This window comes from Eufriesea mexicana, unplaced genomic scaffold (genome assembly GCF_001483705.2).
Source record: "Eufriesea mexicana isolate 0111107269 unplaced genomic scaffold, ASM148370v2 scaffold4744748580, whole genome shotgun sequence".
In the NCBI taxonomy this organism is placed as follows: domain Eukaryota; kingdom Metazoa; phylum Arthropoda; class Insecta; order Hymenoptera; family Apidae; genus Eufriesea; species Eufriesea mexicana.
This window is the reverse complement of record NW_016907874.1, coordinates 205055-224400: the sequence shown is the minus strand read 5'-3', so window position 1 is coordinate 224400 and position 19346 is coordinate 205055. Positions and strand designations below refer to the sequence as shown.

The 19346-nt window shown below is 37.9% G+C and overlaps 1 protein-coding gene across 5 annotated transcripts; it reads left to right on the top strand.

The window, feature by feature from the left end:
* The first annotated feature begins 815 nt into the window (after positions 1–815).
* LOC108554448 (glucose dehydrogenase [FAD, quinone]) lies at positions 816–19334 on the top strand. Of its 5 annotated transcripts, none has more exons than XM_017909968.1 (6): positions 816–850; positions 9806–9897; positions 12992–13188; positions 14966–15180; positions 15536–16718; positions 17454–19334. In XM_017909968.1, exons 2-6 carry the CDS (start codon positions 9832–9834, stop codon positions 17722–17724), a joined length of 1932 nt encoding a protein of 643 aa, XP_017765457.1. In that variant the 5' UTR covers positions 816–850; positions 9806–9831; the 3' UTR covers positions 17725–19334. The 5 variants fall into 5 exon arrangements, with proteins under 5 accessions (XP_017765457.1, XP_017765261.1, XP_017765326.1 ...); XM_017909772.1 differs by lacking the exon at positions 816–850 and adding an exon at positions 1868–1916; XM_017909837.1 differs by lacking the exon at positions 816–850 and adding an exon at positions 6658–6940.
* The last annotated feature ends 12 nt before the right edge of the window (positions 19335–19346 follow it).

Here is a 19346-nt window from a genome sequence, read left to right as displayed (position 1 = left end):
ACTCCGTTGAATTTGAACTTTTCCTAGGAAGTATGTCTCGTGTATTGAGATTTCCATAGGAAATATTTATTGCAAAATTCTTTACGAAGAATCATCTCGATTTCTTCTGAATAGGATTTACGAGATAACTTGCTAATGAAAGATAACGAGAAAAATACAGAAATCCAGGCTGAAGTCATAAAATTGGTTGAAAGTATAAAAGTAGGAAGATATATAGGATCATCTCCCACGATCTTTTATGGAACTCGCATGTGGCGTCCACGTGGAGCATATGTGGCATGGCAGAATAAAACGAGGTAGCTCGAAATATACAGATTAGCGAAATTTTTTTGAAAACCAAGTAATTTCCTGCTTCCATAGTAGCAAAAGAAAATATATCCCAATTTAGGAGAAACAAAGGACCCTACATTTTTAACGAAAATGAAATACCTTTTACTTTTTGATAACACTGATAAAATGCTTTTAATTTAAAAAATATATATATATATATTTTCTAAACGAAATAAAATTTTAGATGGATCAGAAACTAATTTACTAGCTAACCAAGTGTAAAATAAATAAAAAAATTCATTGATTTATGCTCTTTAGAGACGCAAAAAATAAGTGGATTTGAAAAAAAGATGCGTGAATCTTGTACACGAAATAATAATAATAATTATTCCAATTACACTCATTATTGACAATAACAGAATAACACTCATTGCTCGATTCAGCAATGAGATATAATTCGAAAGGCGATAACATCGGTTATATAAAAAGCTTAATGCTAGATCGATCATTTATTTACTGTACATTACGAGATACTACGCGAGCATTAACGTTCTGAATTTCTAAACTGAGCTACTGAAAGGTAAAGATAAAAATTTATATCGGCAGCATCTATTATTTATATTTCCATTTAAACACTTCAGAATTTTCGTTTATCTGCATATGATCTTACGTGACATTTGGCATTTAAAAGTTTTAGATTTTGGAGTACCTCGATTATCAATTGCTTTCTCAATAGCAAATACGATACATCAAAACAAGGTATACGTAATTTAATAACACGCTACAAAAATAATACAACAATGAATAATCATTTTAGACATATTATATATTTTCTCAATTTTCATGTACGAATCAAAATTATTTCGAATTTTTATTCCTGAAATTACTGGAAATATGCAGCTCCTTTTTACTATTACTATGACTACTACTATTACTATCTATCTATTATCTATTGCAGGATGGTAATGTTAGTATTAATATGAGATATACGAGAGAATGAACAAAAGGAGAAATTATTAATTATACATTACATAAAGGGGAAATACAGCGTGTATTCTATTATACTCAATAATACCACCTGACTAGATTAATTAATACCTTTTGCTCCATGAATACAGCTGATTAACTCAATCACAATAAGCTATTTATCAAGAAATAACAATTTAATGTCAATCATATTTTTCCTTATTATTGTTCTCGGTTTCCTTATACATTTATTGCTTCCCAAGAAAAATTGGCAATAACGTTTATTTCATTATTACAAATTATTTATTAAATATTGTAGAACTATTTATATAAATATTCTCGATTACCAGCTTTTTACATAAATCTGCAGAAGACAAATAGATAAACGGCGATTAAAGACTTTACATTTATCCTTGGTTGCTATTTTCTTATTAAGATCCATTAAAAGTCCGACTAAAAATGGTACAAGATCTAGGAGATAAAGAGAACTTAAGTTAATCAATAATGCGATTTATCTGCGATCTTATTAATTCACGAGTTAGATATCACTATCAAATTTTATCTAAACGTGTGAGATAACCTATCTAATTTACTGTAAAAGCATATAACTGGCATGCGAACAATCAGTTTCATTCTGAATACGAAGAAGAATACAGTGAAACGTTCTGCTATTATCGAAGGTACGTTCAATGTCTCTATATGTTGTCATTTACCAATCATTTTATTCTTTCATACTCGCTTTTTCATTTTTCCTTCACACCAATTTCACTTTAAATACCTTCCAATCAATTCGTGTTTTTCTTTTAATTATTAATTTAATTTTACATAATTAAATTTAGTTAGAATAATATGACATACATACTTCCTTTCACACGTGCCTTATCCTATTAGTTCGGTTCATAAGTTTTGATAGAAAATAAAAATTGGTGAACTCTGAATATAGAACACTATTCTTTTTAATTGTTTAATCAATTTTCTAGACAGTGCTGACTTAAAAAGAGAAATATTTAGAAGCAGATTAGTAAATTTTTTACTTTTGTCACTTCTATGGGAATTAATATTATTTATACGTTGTATAAGATAAATTTTAGAGCACGTATATTTAGCTATCCCTTATACTATTTTCCACCTTATTTTCTATGACATTTTCAAAATAATTTTATTAGTTTATATTTATCTTTTATCGTACACTAGCTGCATCAACTTTTCCAATAAATATCTTCTCTATATTTTTATATATCCTGTAACCTTTCTTAATATTTGTGTATTTACTATCATCATATATTATTAAGAGTAAGAAAAGTTTAACTATGTCGATATTTCATCTCAAATCTATTCCGACCGTGATAACGACATCCATTTAGGTCCCCTAAAACACCCTCCATTTTCTAACTCTTAAAAGGACTTCTTTGTTCACCGATCAGCGGTTAAAGCACTCTTTCAGGAGCGTTTCAATGATAATACCCGAGTGACAGGATGTCATTGGATCATTAGTCATCGGAAGTCCGCTTGTAGGAAAGAACATCGAAAGAACCGAGCTGAAACCTCGCGAATCCTCCAGTCTGTTCCTCCCTAATCCCTGGAACTTTTAACGTCGATCATGCTGCCTGTGTCAGCTTGAAAGCACCGCGTATTCACGACATATCGAGGAACTTCGATTCGTGATCTGAATTCCTGAAACGAGGTATCGTTCTCCATAAAATCACCTAACCGAATTTCTTCTGCGACGTTCAGGATCTCTAGATTTTGTCATTGACAGCCTTTCAAAATTCAAAATTTCAAAAATCCTTTTTCTTCTTCGAGACGAGGAAACGTTCAGTTATAGTCCTTGGTCAAACATGAAGTATTTTATAAAATCACTGAATTAAATTTCTTCCACGACATCCTGAATTTTTTTAAAATTTCGTCGTTTGTAGGTTAGGCTGCTTCAAAATTTCGAAAGTCGATTTTTCCTTTTTGAGATGAAGTCACTTCGTTTCCTAGAAGTTTATTTCATCGAGTAATTAGGCTATCGAAGGGGATTTTACATTTTCATCTCCATTTCCGAGAGTTAGCTTAAACGTCATTGAATTGTTTTAACTGTTCTTTGAATATTCCGTGACGAGAAAATTATGCAACCTTATGAAACAATACCCATATCTCTCTGAAAAATTAGTAAATGGATAAAAATAGATTTTCCTGGGGAAGTTGTATCTCAAGTATAGTGATAGAGATAATGGTATAATTTTTTAATACTTCATACCAGCAATTCATCAGTGATTGTGGAAACATCCTATTGTCAAGAATATCATCCTGTCTTGGTCTATCAATTTATTAAGAATATTATTTTTATAAAGGACTTTTAACTATTAATTGTGACCATTAATTAACGTGTTAGTTCGATTAAATGACTCAGTGAGATTAATTTTCGATTAAGCTGAATATTATTCCGCGTGTAACGCGAAGCAAGTATTCAAGACTACTTGTATGAACACCACAATGAATCTTTTCTTTCACAATCTCTGCATGTCTAACACGATACAATATACAGTCAGTCACAGAAGTATCAGTTATAAAAATTGCACCACGTAGTTACGATTTTAATTGAATAATTAAGTGACAATTTGATAAAACAGAAATGAAAATTTCAATTCAAATTAATAAGAATTAATATTTAAAGGGTTAGAAATGTGTGACTCATCGTATTATCACAATATTTTGCTTTCTTTTTGTACCGAAATTGGACATCACGAATCTAAATTATAATCACGTATTAAAGATTCCATGGACCAACACAGTTCAGATTAGCTATCAAAGCTTGAAAACAAAAAAAAAAAAAAGAAGAGGAAATGAAACGAAAAAATTCGAGAAGAGAAGGGACGATTGTATGAAATATTTAATTACACTTTCAAAAAAATTATTTGCGTTTGAAAAGAAACGAAAACGGCAGATCGAAAGTCGGAAACGGAAGTGACTGTCTGATTTATCAAATGTAGCAACACTGCTTCTGCCGAGACTAAAATTAGCGAGTTCGGGGAAACTGAATGCCAATCATCCTCGTGAACAAAGAGACGCTATGAAAGGAGAGGATTTAATTATTACTAGCCTAACCTTCATAAAGATTCTTAGATCGATGAATCTGTTATAAAAGATGGTATCTAGGTGCTTCACTTAACACGCGAAAACGTTATTAACACCTAACAATGCTGATATCGTTGCGTTGCCGGTACTTCAAAGTATCTTAGAAGGGATCACGCGCAAGGAAACGTGAAGGAGATCGATTATTGGTCACTCGCAGAAGAACCGATGCCCTACTATCGATCCAGCATCGATCATCGTGCCATATGCAACCTAATGCATCAACTGTTTCCATGCATTCTTTTACATATCCACTTCTAACCCTCTAACAAATTCATCTCTTTTATCTTCCACGTTAGATTGACCAATAGATAGCATCGGGTTTGAGCGATAGATACAGTCTCTTTTGAGTAAAGTATCATTTATTCTAGTTCAAAATGATCAATTATTTAACAAAACGTCTTCTCTTTCAAACGAAATCATTGACATTGTATAATAAGAATATCGAGATTATTTTTGGACCAATAAAGTATGATCTCAGAGACTTGGAAGAGTCTGAAGACTGTCATGTACGTTAGGCTGGCTTCATTGAACATGTCTCTTAATCTAATTCTTTTACTTAATTGATAACAGTGTTCTATTGTTAATTACACGTTGATCGTCGTATCATGTTCAATCTAACGTGTCCACCATCTATGTAAATATTTTCCTTCGTCCTTTGGTAAATCGGTCTTCAGATTCATGGATCATATTGAAGGGAATCTAAGAGAACCTAAGGGTATTCATACTTTAGGAACAACCATTCACAAGATCAATCTTATTGCAACTCGACGTGCTTATCAACCTCCTTTAAAACAAGTTTCCTGACTGGTTCTTCCACCTGGTCCCAACTCGAAACAATGAATGAACGACTATCGATATTATATATCCGATCGTTAAACCGTATGCAACCTAATTCGTTCTCTGTCGCCGTATATCGTATTCTTTGTAGATCCAGTCACTGTAGTTCAAGCTGCTCATATCTCAAGAACTATTTCTTTATTTATTTATTTATTGATTTATTTATACGGGATTAACATATTAGAAAAAATGCAAGAAAATTATTACAGTGAGGTATAAAATTAATGGTAACAAAGAAAGAAAAAGAAAAATATACGAACAGACGAGATGAGTATAATTATAAGAAAAACAAATTTTTTACAGAGAGGTGCGATGTAGTAGTTGTTTTATAGAGTGAAGAGATTCGCTGAATAGTTCCAGGGTAGGATAAGTGTTGTTAATGTAAATAATCATTTCATTGATACCTGAGGTATCCGACGATAATTAGATGTGATTTGGTATTAGAATATATTATATCCTTCACTACTTGAGCATGTAATACCCAAGTAAACAGGTGAGTCAGTGCCTGGAGGTAAATAAAGAGCACCGATAATAATAGAGTCAAATTGATTTTTGATTTCAACGAATTCCCAAAATCAATCTTAATATACGTCAAATCGACATTTCCACCTGGGTCAAACTTGAAGCATTTAATGAACGCCTATCGATACTCTCTCATCGATCACGCATCGATCATTAAGTCCTATGCAACTTAGCTCATCCACAGTTTCCGTATATTTTCTCCAAACCTGTTCCTTGCACTTTGCTGACCTAATCCCAAACGATTTGCGTCTCATGGACGAGCAGACCCCGAGACAAGTCTCGGGACCAGAAACACTTATTTACTCGAGTCAAACTTTAGACACTTAACGAATCACTACCAATAACTTTCTCATGGATCACGCATCGATCATCGAGCAGTATGCAACCTAACTCATCCACAGTCTTCGTATATGTTCCCTAGACCCGTTCCATGTTCTTTTCTGACATAACGACAAACTTCTTGTGTCCCGTGGACAACTAAACCGAACAACCTGGACCCGGCTCTGGGTGCTGTTCTGTGGCCTTGAAACACGTTTCTGAACCGATTTATTTACCTGAATCAAACTTGGAACGCTAATGAATGACTCTTAATACACTCTCATCGGTTATGGATTGATCTTCGAGCCATATGCGAGTTACCGACCCACTGCATTCACATGCGACCTCCAAACTTATTCCTAGCTCGTTTCCAACCTAATCCAAAGCATTTCACGGGCATCCAAACCCAAAACCAATCCCGACAAGGCTACGAGTGTTAATCTGCCCCTTTGAAACTCGTTTCTCTAACCGATTCTTTCACGCGGTCCCCCGGCTTCATTTCGCATGACGTGTGCCGCAGAGGACCGGTTCACCGACTGGGATGACGTCAGGGTCCCGTCGGCGCTCTTTCTCCGGAAGAGAGCGAGCCCTGGCCTCCCTTTCAGCTCACTCTGCGCGAGCCTCCTTAATTAGCGTGTCTAGTGTGGCCACGGCCGCGGATGCGGCTCTTGCCGGACTATTCCCGCCGTGAAAATAGATGAATCGAGTCGTTCTGCATCGGGCTTTCACGCGGCGCAGCCTCGCCACGTTGTGTCTCGGATGAGTTCCTCTTTGTGTTGCTCCCGATCGAAAGGACTATCTTGCGCGCGCCACTCGCTCCAGCTGCCCAAATGTCTTCGAATTCTGTTCCACCAGCCACTAGCGGCCTCCTCTCTTGCGCGTTGCTTCCCTTTGGACGATTACTCAGGTTGGTCTAAACTGCGACATTTTCATTTTTCTCTTCTACTTTTTCATCTATCCTCTTGCGTTTTAATCTTAAATCCCATTCTTTTACTCTTGGATTTTAAGTTTGCCGCGTTTTCTTACACTTTTCTTCCGGTTTTTACTTAGAATTGGGTTTGAGACTGGGTGGTGGGCGAGATGCATTGCTATGGGTTTTCGGTAACGGGAAAATGGAAATACGGATTTAATTTCGGTTTCTGTTTTGAGTAAATTGAACGAGTTTACGTTGTTAGTTAGTTACAGAAAGATGGGTGAGGTGTGAATGACACGGTTGGTTTGCGTAGAAATTAGGATCACGTTGGTTTAGCGTCGTCCGGGGCGGTCTTCGTTTGTCAGTTTCGGTGACTGAATCATCTTTCTTGGGATTCGTGACTAACGGTGGAAGAATATTCGCAATAACAGATTTTGCTTCGCGCAGACAGGGGGATAAGATGCACGTGGATTCATTTTTATCCGAAGGTTGAGCGGGGTTGTTGAACGTTCTGGTGAAAGGGAAACTAGGTATGCTTGGCGAGCTTGCGATAGTCTAAAATTCTGCACGACAAATGGATAACGATCATAACCCCGTCTACCAAAATCCACTACTTTTCTACAAATTTCCCACACTCTTCCATCGCTACACCCACCCGATTATTCCGTTTCAATACCTCTCTATGAAAATTGGGAGGGATTTGAAAATAGATTAAAATCGACGAGTCTAATTGGCATTCCTCGCAATAGTCATTCAAACTTCACCGATTTTGTTTGATATACTTCACACACACGATACCACGACCACCGAACTTCGTTCCAACCTCACATACCAACTTTCGCGGTAGACTCGATCCTATCGCTACTATCCTCATCGCTCCACTGAACTCGTTCACGCTAACGCAATCGCGGTGTCATCCAAGTCACGTCTACTTGGGTAAAGAATTTCGTCAAACGCCTCTATCAAAAATCACTTTCGAGCCTCATTCATCATCCGGTGCCTCGAATTGTCGGTAACTTTCGAAATCTAGACACCTGGATTTTGCGCGTAGCAGACACAACTGACTCTTGTCTACGTAAACTTTCACGCAGAAAGTGAATCGCTCGGGTCGAAGCGTATGGCGTGAAGGAGAAGCGCGTACGATTTGTCTAGCGCCTTGTCTATCAGGAAGAAGTCCCTGGTAGGCTCTTCAGAGGCGATACGGATTATTGGACCCGAGTAGCCGGCTACTTTCACGCGGATCGTAGTGTTATTTTCGACGATCGTCCGGTGAGAACCGGTGCAAGGATTTTACAAGCTCCTAGCCTTCCTCGTTCCTGCTCGCCGCCGCTTTATCATAGGAGAAACGACTTTGACTCTCGGTTTTCGTTCGAGCAGTGAAACCGTAATCCGATTCGTTCGGTTCCGCGACCGTATGGACTTTCACGCTGAAAGTTATTTCGCATCCCGCGCCGTACGCGAGATCTTCGCTAGCAGTGACTATGGCTGATCTTGGTGCCTCGCGTTCAGCACGCTTGTTAGCGGGGACGTGGGACTGCTGGTGAATCCACGGTCTAATGAAGCTTTAAAATTGGCTGCATGTGTGCGATGCCGTACGTTCTTCCTCGTCGGGATGTCAGGACAGTTGGGTCACTCGAACTTGCGGACTATGTAGCTCCTTTGGGTGATTTGCAAATCATATTTGGTATGTACGTTAGCGCGATGTGTTCGTGAATCGTTGCAGATTAATTCTAGAATTTGCTAGTCGATTTGAGGTAGAATTTATTTTTTCCTAGGAATTGGGCGATTCTTTGTCGCGTGTTCTACTGACAGCGATCACATTCGTCAAGCGATCAATTTATCAGTGATAGATATAAAGAAATAACGTGGAGAAAAGAAGATCGAGAATTATACTTTGACTGCTTGCCCATATATGACAGATGCATTATTTAAAATTCCATAAAATTTCCATAGAATTTCAGCAATGTATAGATACGTTTGACTTTTCACGTAAAGCAAGCCAGGTCTAGTTATAAAGGATTTAATCAGGAACTAGTGACAGAGTGTAGACAAAGGATACGGATTCCACCTGTAAGAGGATACCTAATTCGAACAAACTTTACTCACATTTCGACTGAAAGTATTTGACAGGATATTGCTCTAAGCTTTTGTATGCTATGGAACAACTTGACACAGGACGTCAGAGTTAAGAACAGAATTAAAAATTCAAGAATTTGGAGACATACTAGATTCATCTTCACAATACCACGTTTATTTATTAACGAAATTAACAATTGACCTTATTTGTATATACCACCTTATTATATTCATTTATACGTTGCTCATGTGACACAGACACCATTCACGTGTCCAATATTGAAATATACTATAGAGATCGGTATTTTAGATATTAATGACATGGCGGTGTCCCACTAATAATTTCCCTAGTAGCTAAAGAAAGAAGCAAGTAAAAATGTCCGAAATACGAGCATGCAACTCGCAAGTGCACACTCGCCAGGCTAACGCGAGCTCTAGATATAGATCTATGAGAACCATCGCGATCGATCCACCACTATAACTTCTTACACAAGAGACATGATAAAAGCAGCCTACGAGGAACAGTTTGGTTTCCTAACCGCGAATCGTTCAAACGAGAAACGTATATCCTTACCATGATTGTCATTCGCGTTCACGCGGCCGACCAATAAGCTACCAGGGGTTCGACCCAGGTAATTCACGCTAATTTTCACCTGCACCGAGCGAATTGTCTGCATCGAGCAATTACCTAAGCTCGTTGTAGCTGTTACATTCACAAGGCACTGAATTAGATATAAATTTATCATGGCGCTTTGACACGAATTCGTTGCTTTCTGTTTGCAGGTGACACTGGCCTCTAATTGGATAAAATGCGACCGTACATCCTGCTCTCGTTCCTGGTGCAATTGGCAATCGCGTTTCAAATCCCGTTTCCGGTAAATAGAGCCGTCGATCGATTTATCCGCGATGGAAATGGCGAAATGTTCGAAACGATCTCGATCTGCTGGCGATGGTCAAAGATGGGGTTTTGTCCGTAGAGGACGGTGATAGACGTTGCGTTTTCGCCTGGAGAAATTGCGAAGGATGAGCGTTGGTATTTTAGAAAATGATATCCATATTTTGATAGTTGTCTGATTGATCATTGCAAAGGTATTCTTGAAAAATTATCCTTGGGTCTTTAACCCTTTGCACTCGAGAGGTGCCTCTAGGTCACCATTTGATAAAATTTCGAAGCTCGATATTAATTAATATATCAAATTTAAAATAATGTAACAGTGTACGAGGAATTAAAATCAAATAATACTACAATTCTATTATTATTTCATTCTTTACTTACTGCTCAAAAAAGTATCGTCCGTTTTTTAGTAGAGAATCTTTGAATTTCTACTCTTCTCTAACCAAAAAGTCGTCGAATGCAAAGGATTAAATTTTGTTTCAATTTTCGTTTCATTAAAAGGCTACCTTCCATTTTTATAATTATTTTAAGGGTGGTCAAAAACTGGAAAAAATTATTCCAATACTGTTCAAAGAATATTTACGGGTCACGGTGAAGCTTTATGAAATTTTCGTGTAGCTAAAAGATAGTGTATTTTTTATTGTATAATTATTACAGTAATGATCGGTATAAATAATATTGTTCAAGAATTATTTGCGGGGTCAGCAAGTTTTTCGAAATTTCTATCTTTTTAAAGCAATTGCGTTTTTTCGTGTGATCAATTGGTATTAATAGTAAAACCCGAAAGATAATTTCAAAAATAGCGCAAATTTAGACGCAGCTACGCGTTGGCTGTTTTAGATTGTTCTGTGGGATAGGATTGCGCGGAATGGAGTTTAAACGCGTTAAGTATGCCATTTATGCAAACGATTTCTGACGATTACCATGCATTACGATTTATGAGCTATATTTACAACGGCGTGCATATTGCAACAATGAGGAACCAGATTTGAATAAAACAAGAGCAGACGAACCGTTACTTGAAGAGGAATTGAATTATTACGAGCAATTAAAAACCAGTTTCGTAATCTCTCACTATATTTGAATGAATTTTATTCACTTTTATGCTCAGTGATAGTATGAATTTAAAATCAAGCCCAATAAAATTAGATATTTTATTCGCGATAGCAAACATTTCTGACAAATTAACCAATTTTTATTTTGATATTTCAAAGTTTTTATTTACTCATGGACTTCGATCAATATTCATTTTTTATTAGACAGATAAACACTTTTTCCTATATATATATATATGCCAAAAATTAAAATTCTGATAGAAGAAACTTACATTAGTACCTTTATACTCATTATTTATTAGTTAATCACGATGATTGCTTACATGTTCTGCGAATATATATATAATCAATTGTAATACCCACAGGGGTTGGGTATGATATTCAAGATTTCAATCGATTATTTCCGACTGAAAGTGGGTTTTAAATCGTTTTACACTTGGAAGGATCCTTGCCCATGTGATGGTCTTAGATATTACTGTCAATTAGTCTTCTTTATTTACAAATGTCAGTGATTAAAATACAAGAGAAAACAAGTCGTCAATAACGCTTCTGGAAAACCAAATCTAGTATCCGCAAAAGCCTAAAGTTGCACAAATCAAGAACAATAGAGTCAAGAACAATAGAGTCGACGATCACATACCTTCTCCGAAGGGAGCTTTGAAAGATTTCGACTGCAATGGAAGAATCATTGTTAGAACAATGTTAAGCAGCAAATTGATTACCTCTTCAGAGCGAATTCATAATTATCCAGTCAAGAATTTCGATAGACACTTTTTCCAGCAAATAGTTTGATGCAACAAGCTTCCTGTTAGACTAGTTTTCAACATCGACATATTAAGTTCGAAGCAACGAGCTTTAAAGTGATCAAGTATTTGGCTTGAGACACCGATTTGGTAAATAAAGAGTTTCTATAACGAGTTACTCAGAGGATTGAGCACAAGAGACGAGTCTAGGAGCAATGAGCGTCTGAGACCAATGATCACTGGTTAAATTAGACATGAGGATCAGAGTCTGAAATTTAGAGTGAGAAGCAACGAGCCCCTCTGCTTATTTTGGAGCTAATTATAAACAAATAAAGACTGTTCTTTTCCAAAATGTACAAGAACTTGAATGTTTCTTCGAATCTGAAGCACAGTCATTTAGCATGGTATCACGAGTGTTCAATACGTAATCGAGTTTTGCCTCAGGCACGTTCGATGAAACTCTAAATGTGAACGTTGACACGCGAGCTAAGGATTGCTATCGTTAAGCTCTTTGGAAGGAGGATCTCTCTTCCTCCAAAGAGGTCTTCAATTTTCACGAGGCCTTGACTGCTTGGCACGTCAAGATTTCTCACTGACGTCAATGATACATCATATTATTTAGGAATGAATGACACAAGGCACAAAACTGAGTTCTAATATTGGGTAAAAAGTGAAAAAATTGTAACATGTTTAACACTAGAACTACCAACCCAGTGAAAATGACTGGTCCCAGAATTTTCCTTTTTGCAATCACCGAATACATACACCTGTTTTAAGAATAAAATTGGTATCAACTCGTATTAAGAAAGAACTGTAATCAATATATTTACTCATATTCATATCGTACCGCTGAAATTACTATAATCTGTGCACGTTATAATTAGGTACCCATTAAAGATCGGTAATTGTAGTGTTAATCCCTCAATACGTCATTCGTTTCTGAGCTTAAAGTAAAGATCAGTGAACGCTTTAATTAACATTTGGTTTACAACCGTGTAATAATTATATCACGAATAGGGAATTCCTTTTCTCCGACCAGGTATAGTCTTTCTTTCGCACCAGCTGCGAATTTAATTTGTTGATTCTTCGAAGCGGGCTCTATCCGTCTAGAGTTTTCTCAGAAATAATTGCAAGAGCGTACATGGTCTCGCAGAGCGAATCTACATATTCGTTTCTTTTTCACGTCGTCGACCCGGAAGAATAACAAGCGAAATGAAATTAAACCACAAAGGCATACGAAAGTGAAAGCGATTTAATTAAACAGCTCGTTAACCAGTTTCAGGCTAGCCAGCTGGATATCAACAATGAAACGTCAGGATGTTGCTCTTGCGGTTTCAAAGACACGTTCTACATGGAGTCCAAATGCGGCGTGAAGACATCCTTCATGAGCTTGGTGGAGAAACTGATCGCTGCTACGTGTGAGATCACTGAGCCCTGCACCAGGCTTGGCAAAGAAGAAGTGCCTAACGAATGGTAAGAATCCCTCATGATCTATTCGACGAATTTTTCATTTCTCAAAACCTTATCTCATTTAACTCTTTGCACTCGAGAGAGGCGATTCTCAGTCCCCATTTAATCAGTTTCTAAAGATCGCTATTAATTAACCATTTGCGCTGGAAAGACGTGCCACGCACGTCGTAATGCTTTTGTCGCAGAATCGCCAACGACGTGGTATACACGTCGTCAGGCAATTGTCACAGAAACATTGGACTGTTCTGATACACGCGTCTGTGAATTTCTTGCCAGCGCAAGTGGTTCATATCTCGAATTTAAAATTGCCCAACGACGCGTCGAATATCGAGCTAAAATAATTCTTCGTTTTATTGTTAATTTGCGCTTCTTATTTACCGTTTGAAAAATATCGTCGACTTTATGGCAGAAAGTTTTCCAATTACTATGTTTCTGTAACGAAAAGATCGCCGAGTGCAAAGGGTTAACTCTTTGGGCCAAGGTGGGATCAAAAGTGCACCTTTCTGATGCACCGTAATGCATGCTGGGACATTTTTAGTCCCATCTCGAAATACTGCGACAGCTGCATTCGCATAAGTTCATATTTCGTTTTAGTTACGTTAAAGCAGTTGGTAATACCTTCGACAAATGTCATAAACGTATTCGCTTGTGTCGACAACATTCAATATGCCAGTAGAGGTTCATCAATTGTTACAAGCGAAAGGTTTATCGCGACAATCTTTTCTTCCTGGTTTTATGCTTTTACATTATGCGAGTCCTTTATTAGTAAAAATATACCAATTTTGTTTCATTTAAAACGCAATAAAATTTCCGTGCAACGTGGGTCTATTTTATTATCTGAAATCCTGTGCCGCAAACAGACAGCACATATATTCTTTCAATATTATCCTTTCTATTGCGAGGTGAGAAAACATAAAAATTTGTTCATTCTTATGTAACGTAGATGTAAAGGAGATGAATGCATAAATAAGAAATGAAGATATTTATTGATGGAAATTTGATGATTAATTCATTGAAACCTACTTATATGATTTTCTTTTCTTTTTCTTTTCTTTTTTTTTTTTTTTTTTTTTTTGGGGTAAATAATGAACAAAAATTTCGTTCGTACACACGTATACACACGAGTAATAATAGGATGCAATGATCTTGCACGAAGATATTCGATAGATAGCTATTCATTTTGAATTTCTTCAGTGGTAATATTTATAAGAGTCGTGCGTTTGAAATATCGTTTGAACGATTAAAATGCAACTGCGCCGGGTAAAAGGAAATCTGTGGAATAAATTATTCATGATTTCGATTATTTCGTAATCCTAGCGAGCGTTTTTAGTCAATCAGCTTGAAGTAATATCTGGGTAAACTGTTCGAAGAAATTTTTTCGGCAGCTTCGAAGATGAATTAAAATTTTTAATAGCACTAAATACCGGAAAGAAAAAAATAGAATAAATTACAATAATAAATACTGCATTGAAAAACACGTAAAAAATTGAACAAGCAAGCAAGAAAAAGATATTAGTAAACTACAGTACCTTGCAAATTATAAATTTAAATATATATAATAATTGAGTCGTTAGTAGCTATACAAGCAATAGATATTAAAAATTAACATGATCGTTCAAATTCTTATTTGAAATTCAATAATCTTTCGAGAAAGCATTTAATACCATAATTATTATAATTGTACGATTATTCGCGGAAGGGACAATAATTTATCGACGAATCGCGTAATCTTTAAATGCAATATCATTACATGTGATTACAATATATCGTGAAAACACAGGTTCGACTTTATCGTGGTTGGTGCCGGAGTAGCCGGGCCTGTAATTGCCAGGAGATTAAGCGACAACCCCTGGTGGAGGGTTCTGCTAATCGAAGCTGGACCGGAAGAGCCATCGATGACTTCCATTCCCGGCCTCGCGGTTCATGCTGTCAATTCTACTTTGGATTGGAACTTCAAAACGGAGCCCACAGAGCCCCACCCGACAGCATGTTTAGGTAGCTGCCTTATTTCTTCCAAAGAATCCAGTAACTTCAATATCCATTTAAATACCAGAGAACAATTGAACAATTTTACAAATCAAACTCTAATTATTAGGGAATTAAAGAAAGAATTGCTTCCAACTATTCTAAGAATTAGCTTTGGATATTTGAAATGCGTAATAAAATTAAATTAATAAGATATTTTGGCACTTTTGCCTCCGTTATTAATGACGATTATTCAATTGTTCGTTTTGAAAGTCCACTTATAATTTCTAATTTTCCATATCTGAGATTCCAAACGTACTGCGATCCTTTGAAATCGATAAAGCGTCTCTATTCTAACTTTTCTAATTTCGCATAACGTCACCAGAAACCAACGGAGTGTGCACCTGGCCCCGAGGAAAGATGATGTCCGGCACAGCCGGTATGTACGGAATGATGTATGTCCGAGGACATCCGGAAGTGTACAACAGCTGGGCCAGAGCAGGCGCGATAGGTTGGTCCTACGACGAAATCACCCACTACTTCGAACGCGCCGAAAACCCCATAGATCCGTCGATATTATCCGATAAACCCAGAACCGTACCCGTGCCGGGTCCAATGAAGATTCAGTATTACCCGAACAAGCCAGTGTTCGCCGACGAAGTGCTGAAGGCTGCGGCTGAGCTGGGCTACAGAACGTCAAAATTAAAAGAGTACACTCAGACAGGCTTCATGGTGGCTCCCATGACAACGGAGAACGGAATGCGTGGCACAACCTCGAGGAATTACCTGAGACCAGTTTACGGTAGAAATAACTTGAGAGTGTTGATAAACGCGCAGGTAACGAAGGTTCTGATGAACCAATGGCAGAGGAAGGCTTATGGTGTGGAACTGGTCGACAAGGATGGGTACAAAAGGGTGGTGAAGGCTAATAAGGAGGTTATCCTGACCGCGGGAGCAGTTGGATCCCCTCACATTTTATTGAACTCTGGGATAGGACCCAAGGAGCACCTAAGTAAACTGGGCATGCACGTGGTCAAGGACTTGCCTGTCGGGAGAAATCTTCACAACCACGTGTCAGTCGCCGTTCACTATAGTATCAAAGACACAGCGTACGAATCTATGACCATAAGTAGCGTTAACGAGTACTTGGAGACCAGGACGGGTCCTCTGACCAGCACAGGCCTGACCCAAGTCACAGCCTTCCTCGAGAGCAGTTACGCTGCTAACGGAGTTCCCGACATTCAGATATTCTTCGACGGATTTTCGCCCCAATGTCCAAAGACAGGACTAGATTTCGAGTGCCTGAATGGCGCCATTGGCCTGTGCTCTGACAGGAGGCAGATCGTCGTCAGACCTGCTGCGCTCACCGTGAGCAGTCAAGGGTATATGAAACTGCGCTCCGGGGACCCACTCGTGCCACCTTTAATTTATCCTAACTATTTCGTTGACACGAAGGACGTGAAGGTGCTGATCGAGGGTATTAAGAAGTCTATCGAACTGACCAACACGAGGACCATGAAGCAATGGGATCTCCGACTGGAGCCTGTGATTCATCCTCTTTGTGTGAAGTAAGGATCATTCAAATTTATCATATACACGGTATTTCATGAAACACTGGTACAATCAACTTCTTGTAACTTCTCAGTAGAAACGTCGACTTCTTCTTTTTGCATCTAGGCTATCAGTTAAACACTAGCCTTTATTTACATCCTATTCTTCATGTTTGAGGAAGACGAATAACAAAGTTTCCTTTAAAGACATTTCTATTGAATTAGATTCCATCCCACATGTATATAGGGATACTGTCTGATTGGCAAATATAAAGAATAAGAGATTATTCTAAAATATATATTTACTACAAGCTAAATGGGACTAGGAGTAAAGTATAAACTAAAAGACTAGACCGATAACTGATCTGTGACTGTCACGTACTTCCTTTCACTATGCACATCAAAATCCCCCTAAGACTATCTCTGACCAACTCTTCCTGAACTCTGTCAAAGACAACTAACCGACACTCTCGCATCAACTCTCGCTAAAAACTCCGTAAAGCACTGTCGCAAGACAGCCCTTGCACACTTATTTAACCCTTTCGCTACGGAGCATTCAGAAATGAATTGCTCTCTGGGCAGCCGGCGTGCATCTCTGGGCATCCTACATGCATTCCAACAGATAGTCGGTTGAGAGAATTCAATTTGAACGAATCTTCTATCAGCTATCCAAGAGCGAAATTAAAACAAAGTCACACTTGAGGACTTTACTAGACAGGACTTTGAAAAGATAAAAATTCTTTCTTTTTTCAGCTACCACTTCGCCAGCGACGCTTACTGGGAGTGCTACGTGAGAGCAGCGACTGGGCCAGAGAACCACCAGGCAGGAACCTGCAAGATGGGTGCCTATGACGACCCAACAGCCGTGGTGGATCCGGAACTTCGAGTGCGCGGTGTGTCGAACATTCGAGTCGCAGATGCATCGGTATTCCCGATCGTGCCAAACAGCAATCCCATCGCCGGGATCATGATGATCGCCGAGAAGGCGGCTGACATGATCAGGAACACGTGGTCGAAGATGTGAACTCTGGTCAGAGACATCGACGCGCAGCCCTTCGTTGGGGTATTAAAATTAGGATTATTACTGTCGCAAAAGACCGATACCACGCTTGATTACTCTTGGTTCTCCTGTCGTATGGTATTCCGTGACGAGACGCCTGTTGGAAATTTGTTTACGCGAGTTCTAAGGTATCGATTCAAAGTCTGGGGTCCATTCAGCTGATGCAGACGATTTATTTGCGGGGGATATCAGTTTGGAAAGTTTCCAAGGGGACTGAAAAGTTTATGTACCCGAATTTTATTGTTCGTCGAGTTGGAAAGCCTGTACTTGCGAGAACTTAGCACTGGAACTAACGGAGAGGTCAAAGTGGCTGGGGTCAGAGTCTTTGGCTAGGTGGATTTGTAAAATTAATTTCGATTTTCATTCAGATTATTTTACCTACTGTAGTTATTTATTTCTATCGTTTCTATGATTAATTATTATTATAATTTATATACGGTGTATTCGGATATGCATTATCGTATTAGCGTTGGAACCCGGATTGAGAACGCTATAGACCGATTAATCTTTTGTAATATATTTCGGAACGCTTTTATATACAATACGAGTTCTGCAACGACAATACAATAACTATGAATCGGTGGAAAAGAATAAAAACTGCCCTCGTACAGTTTTCAGAGATGCTTATATATTCTTACTTCTTGGAGGGGTGAAAATGCCCATTGGCCCTTAGTCAAGATAGGACTGAGTAAGATGTTTTGAACTCTGAAGTTGGCAACCTGCCTTTATCAGCTAGGTCCTTTCAGTGACTGACAAGGAGGGTGCAAGTCCTTCGGGTAATTGACTTAGTTGAAACTTTGCAGGTTTGTAGATTTAGTCACCTAGTTCGAGAGAATGTACCATTATTAGGGCAACTACTCGATAGTTTTTGAGATATTTGTGATTGAAGGTTTGTTATTCTTAACTAGAAATTTCTTTCGAATAGTTATCGATAGTTATCATGTGGTATTGTGGCCTAATGGCAACATCCGAAAATTGCCACCAGCAGGAAAGTAGGAATTTTCGGACATCGTCATTAGGCCACAGCGTCACTTGATAAATATTCCAAATAAATCTATAATAAAGGCAATAATAAAACTCTAATCATAAATATCTCGAAAACTAGCGAGTAATTGCCTTTATAGTGATATATTTTCTTGAACTGGATGACTAAATTTACAAACCTACAAAGTTCAAACCAAATCCATGACCCGAAGGACCCGCACCCTTCTTGTAAGAGTCAACGGACCGTTGGTCATCCAACATTAGTTCTAGTAATAAATATCGTTCGATGCAAAGATGGTTTCTCGAAATCGAGGCGTTCGTTTCAGAAAAATCGCGAGATTGCTATGATCGAAGTTTTTAATCGCGTGGATGATAGCGATGGAATATTTGCGAAATTTTGAAGCCAGTCTTGAGAGGTGTAACGTATCTATCGTACTTGTGTGCCATACAAGACAGGATGAGTGACGTCTACGATGTCCAAATAACCAGTCTGTGACTGTTATCCTGTACATAACGAGCAAGCAAATAATTTATAACGAGTAACGTCTGTAATATAAATTTACTATCTCGAGAACAGAATTCCTTCCAACAGCGATTCAATA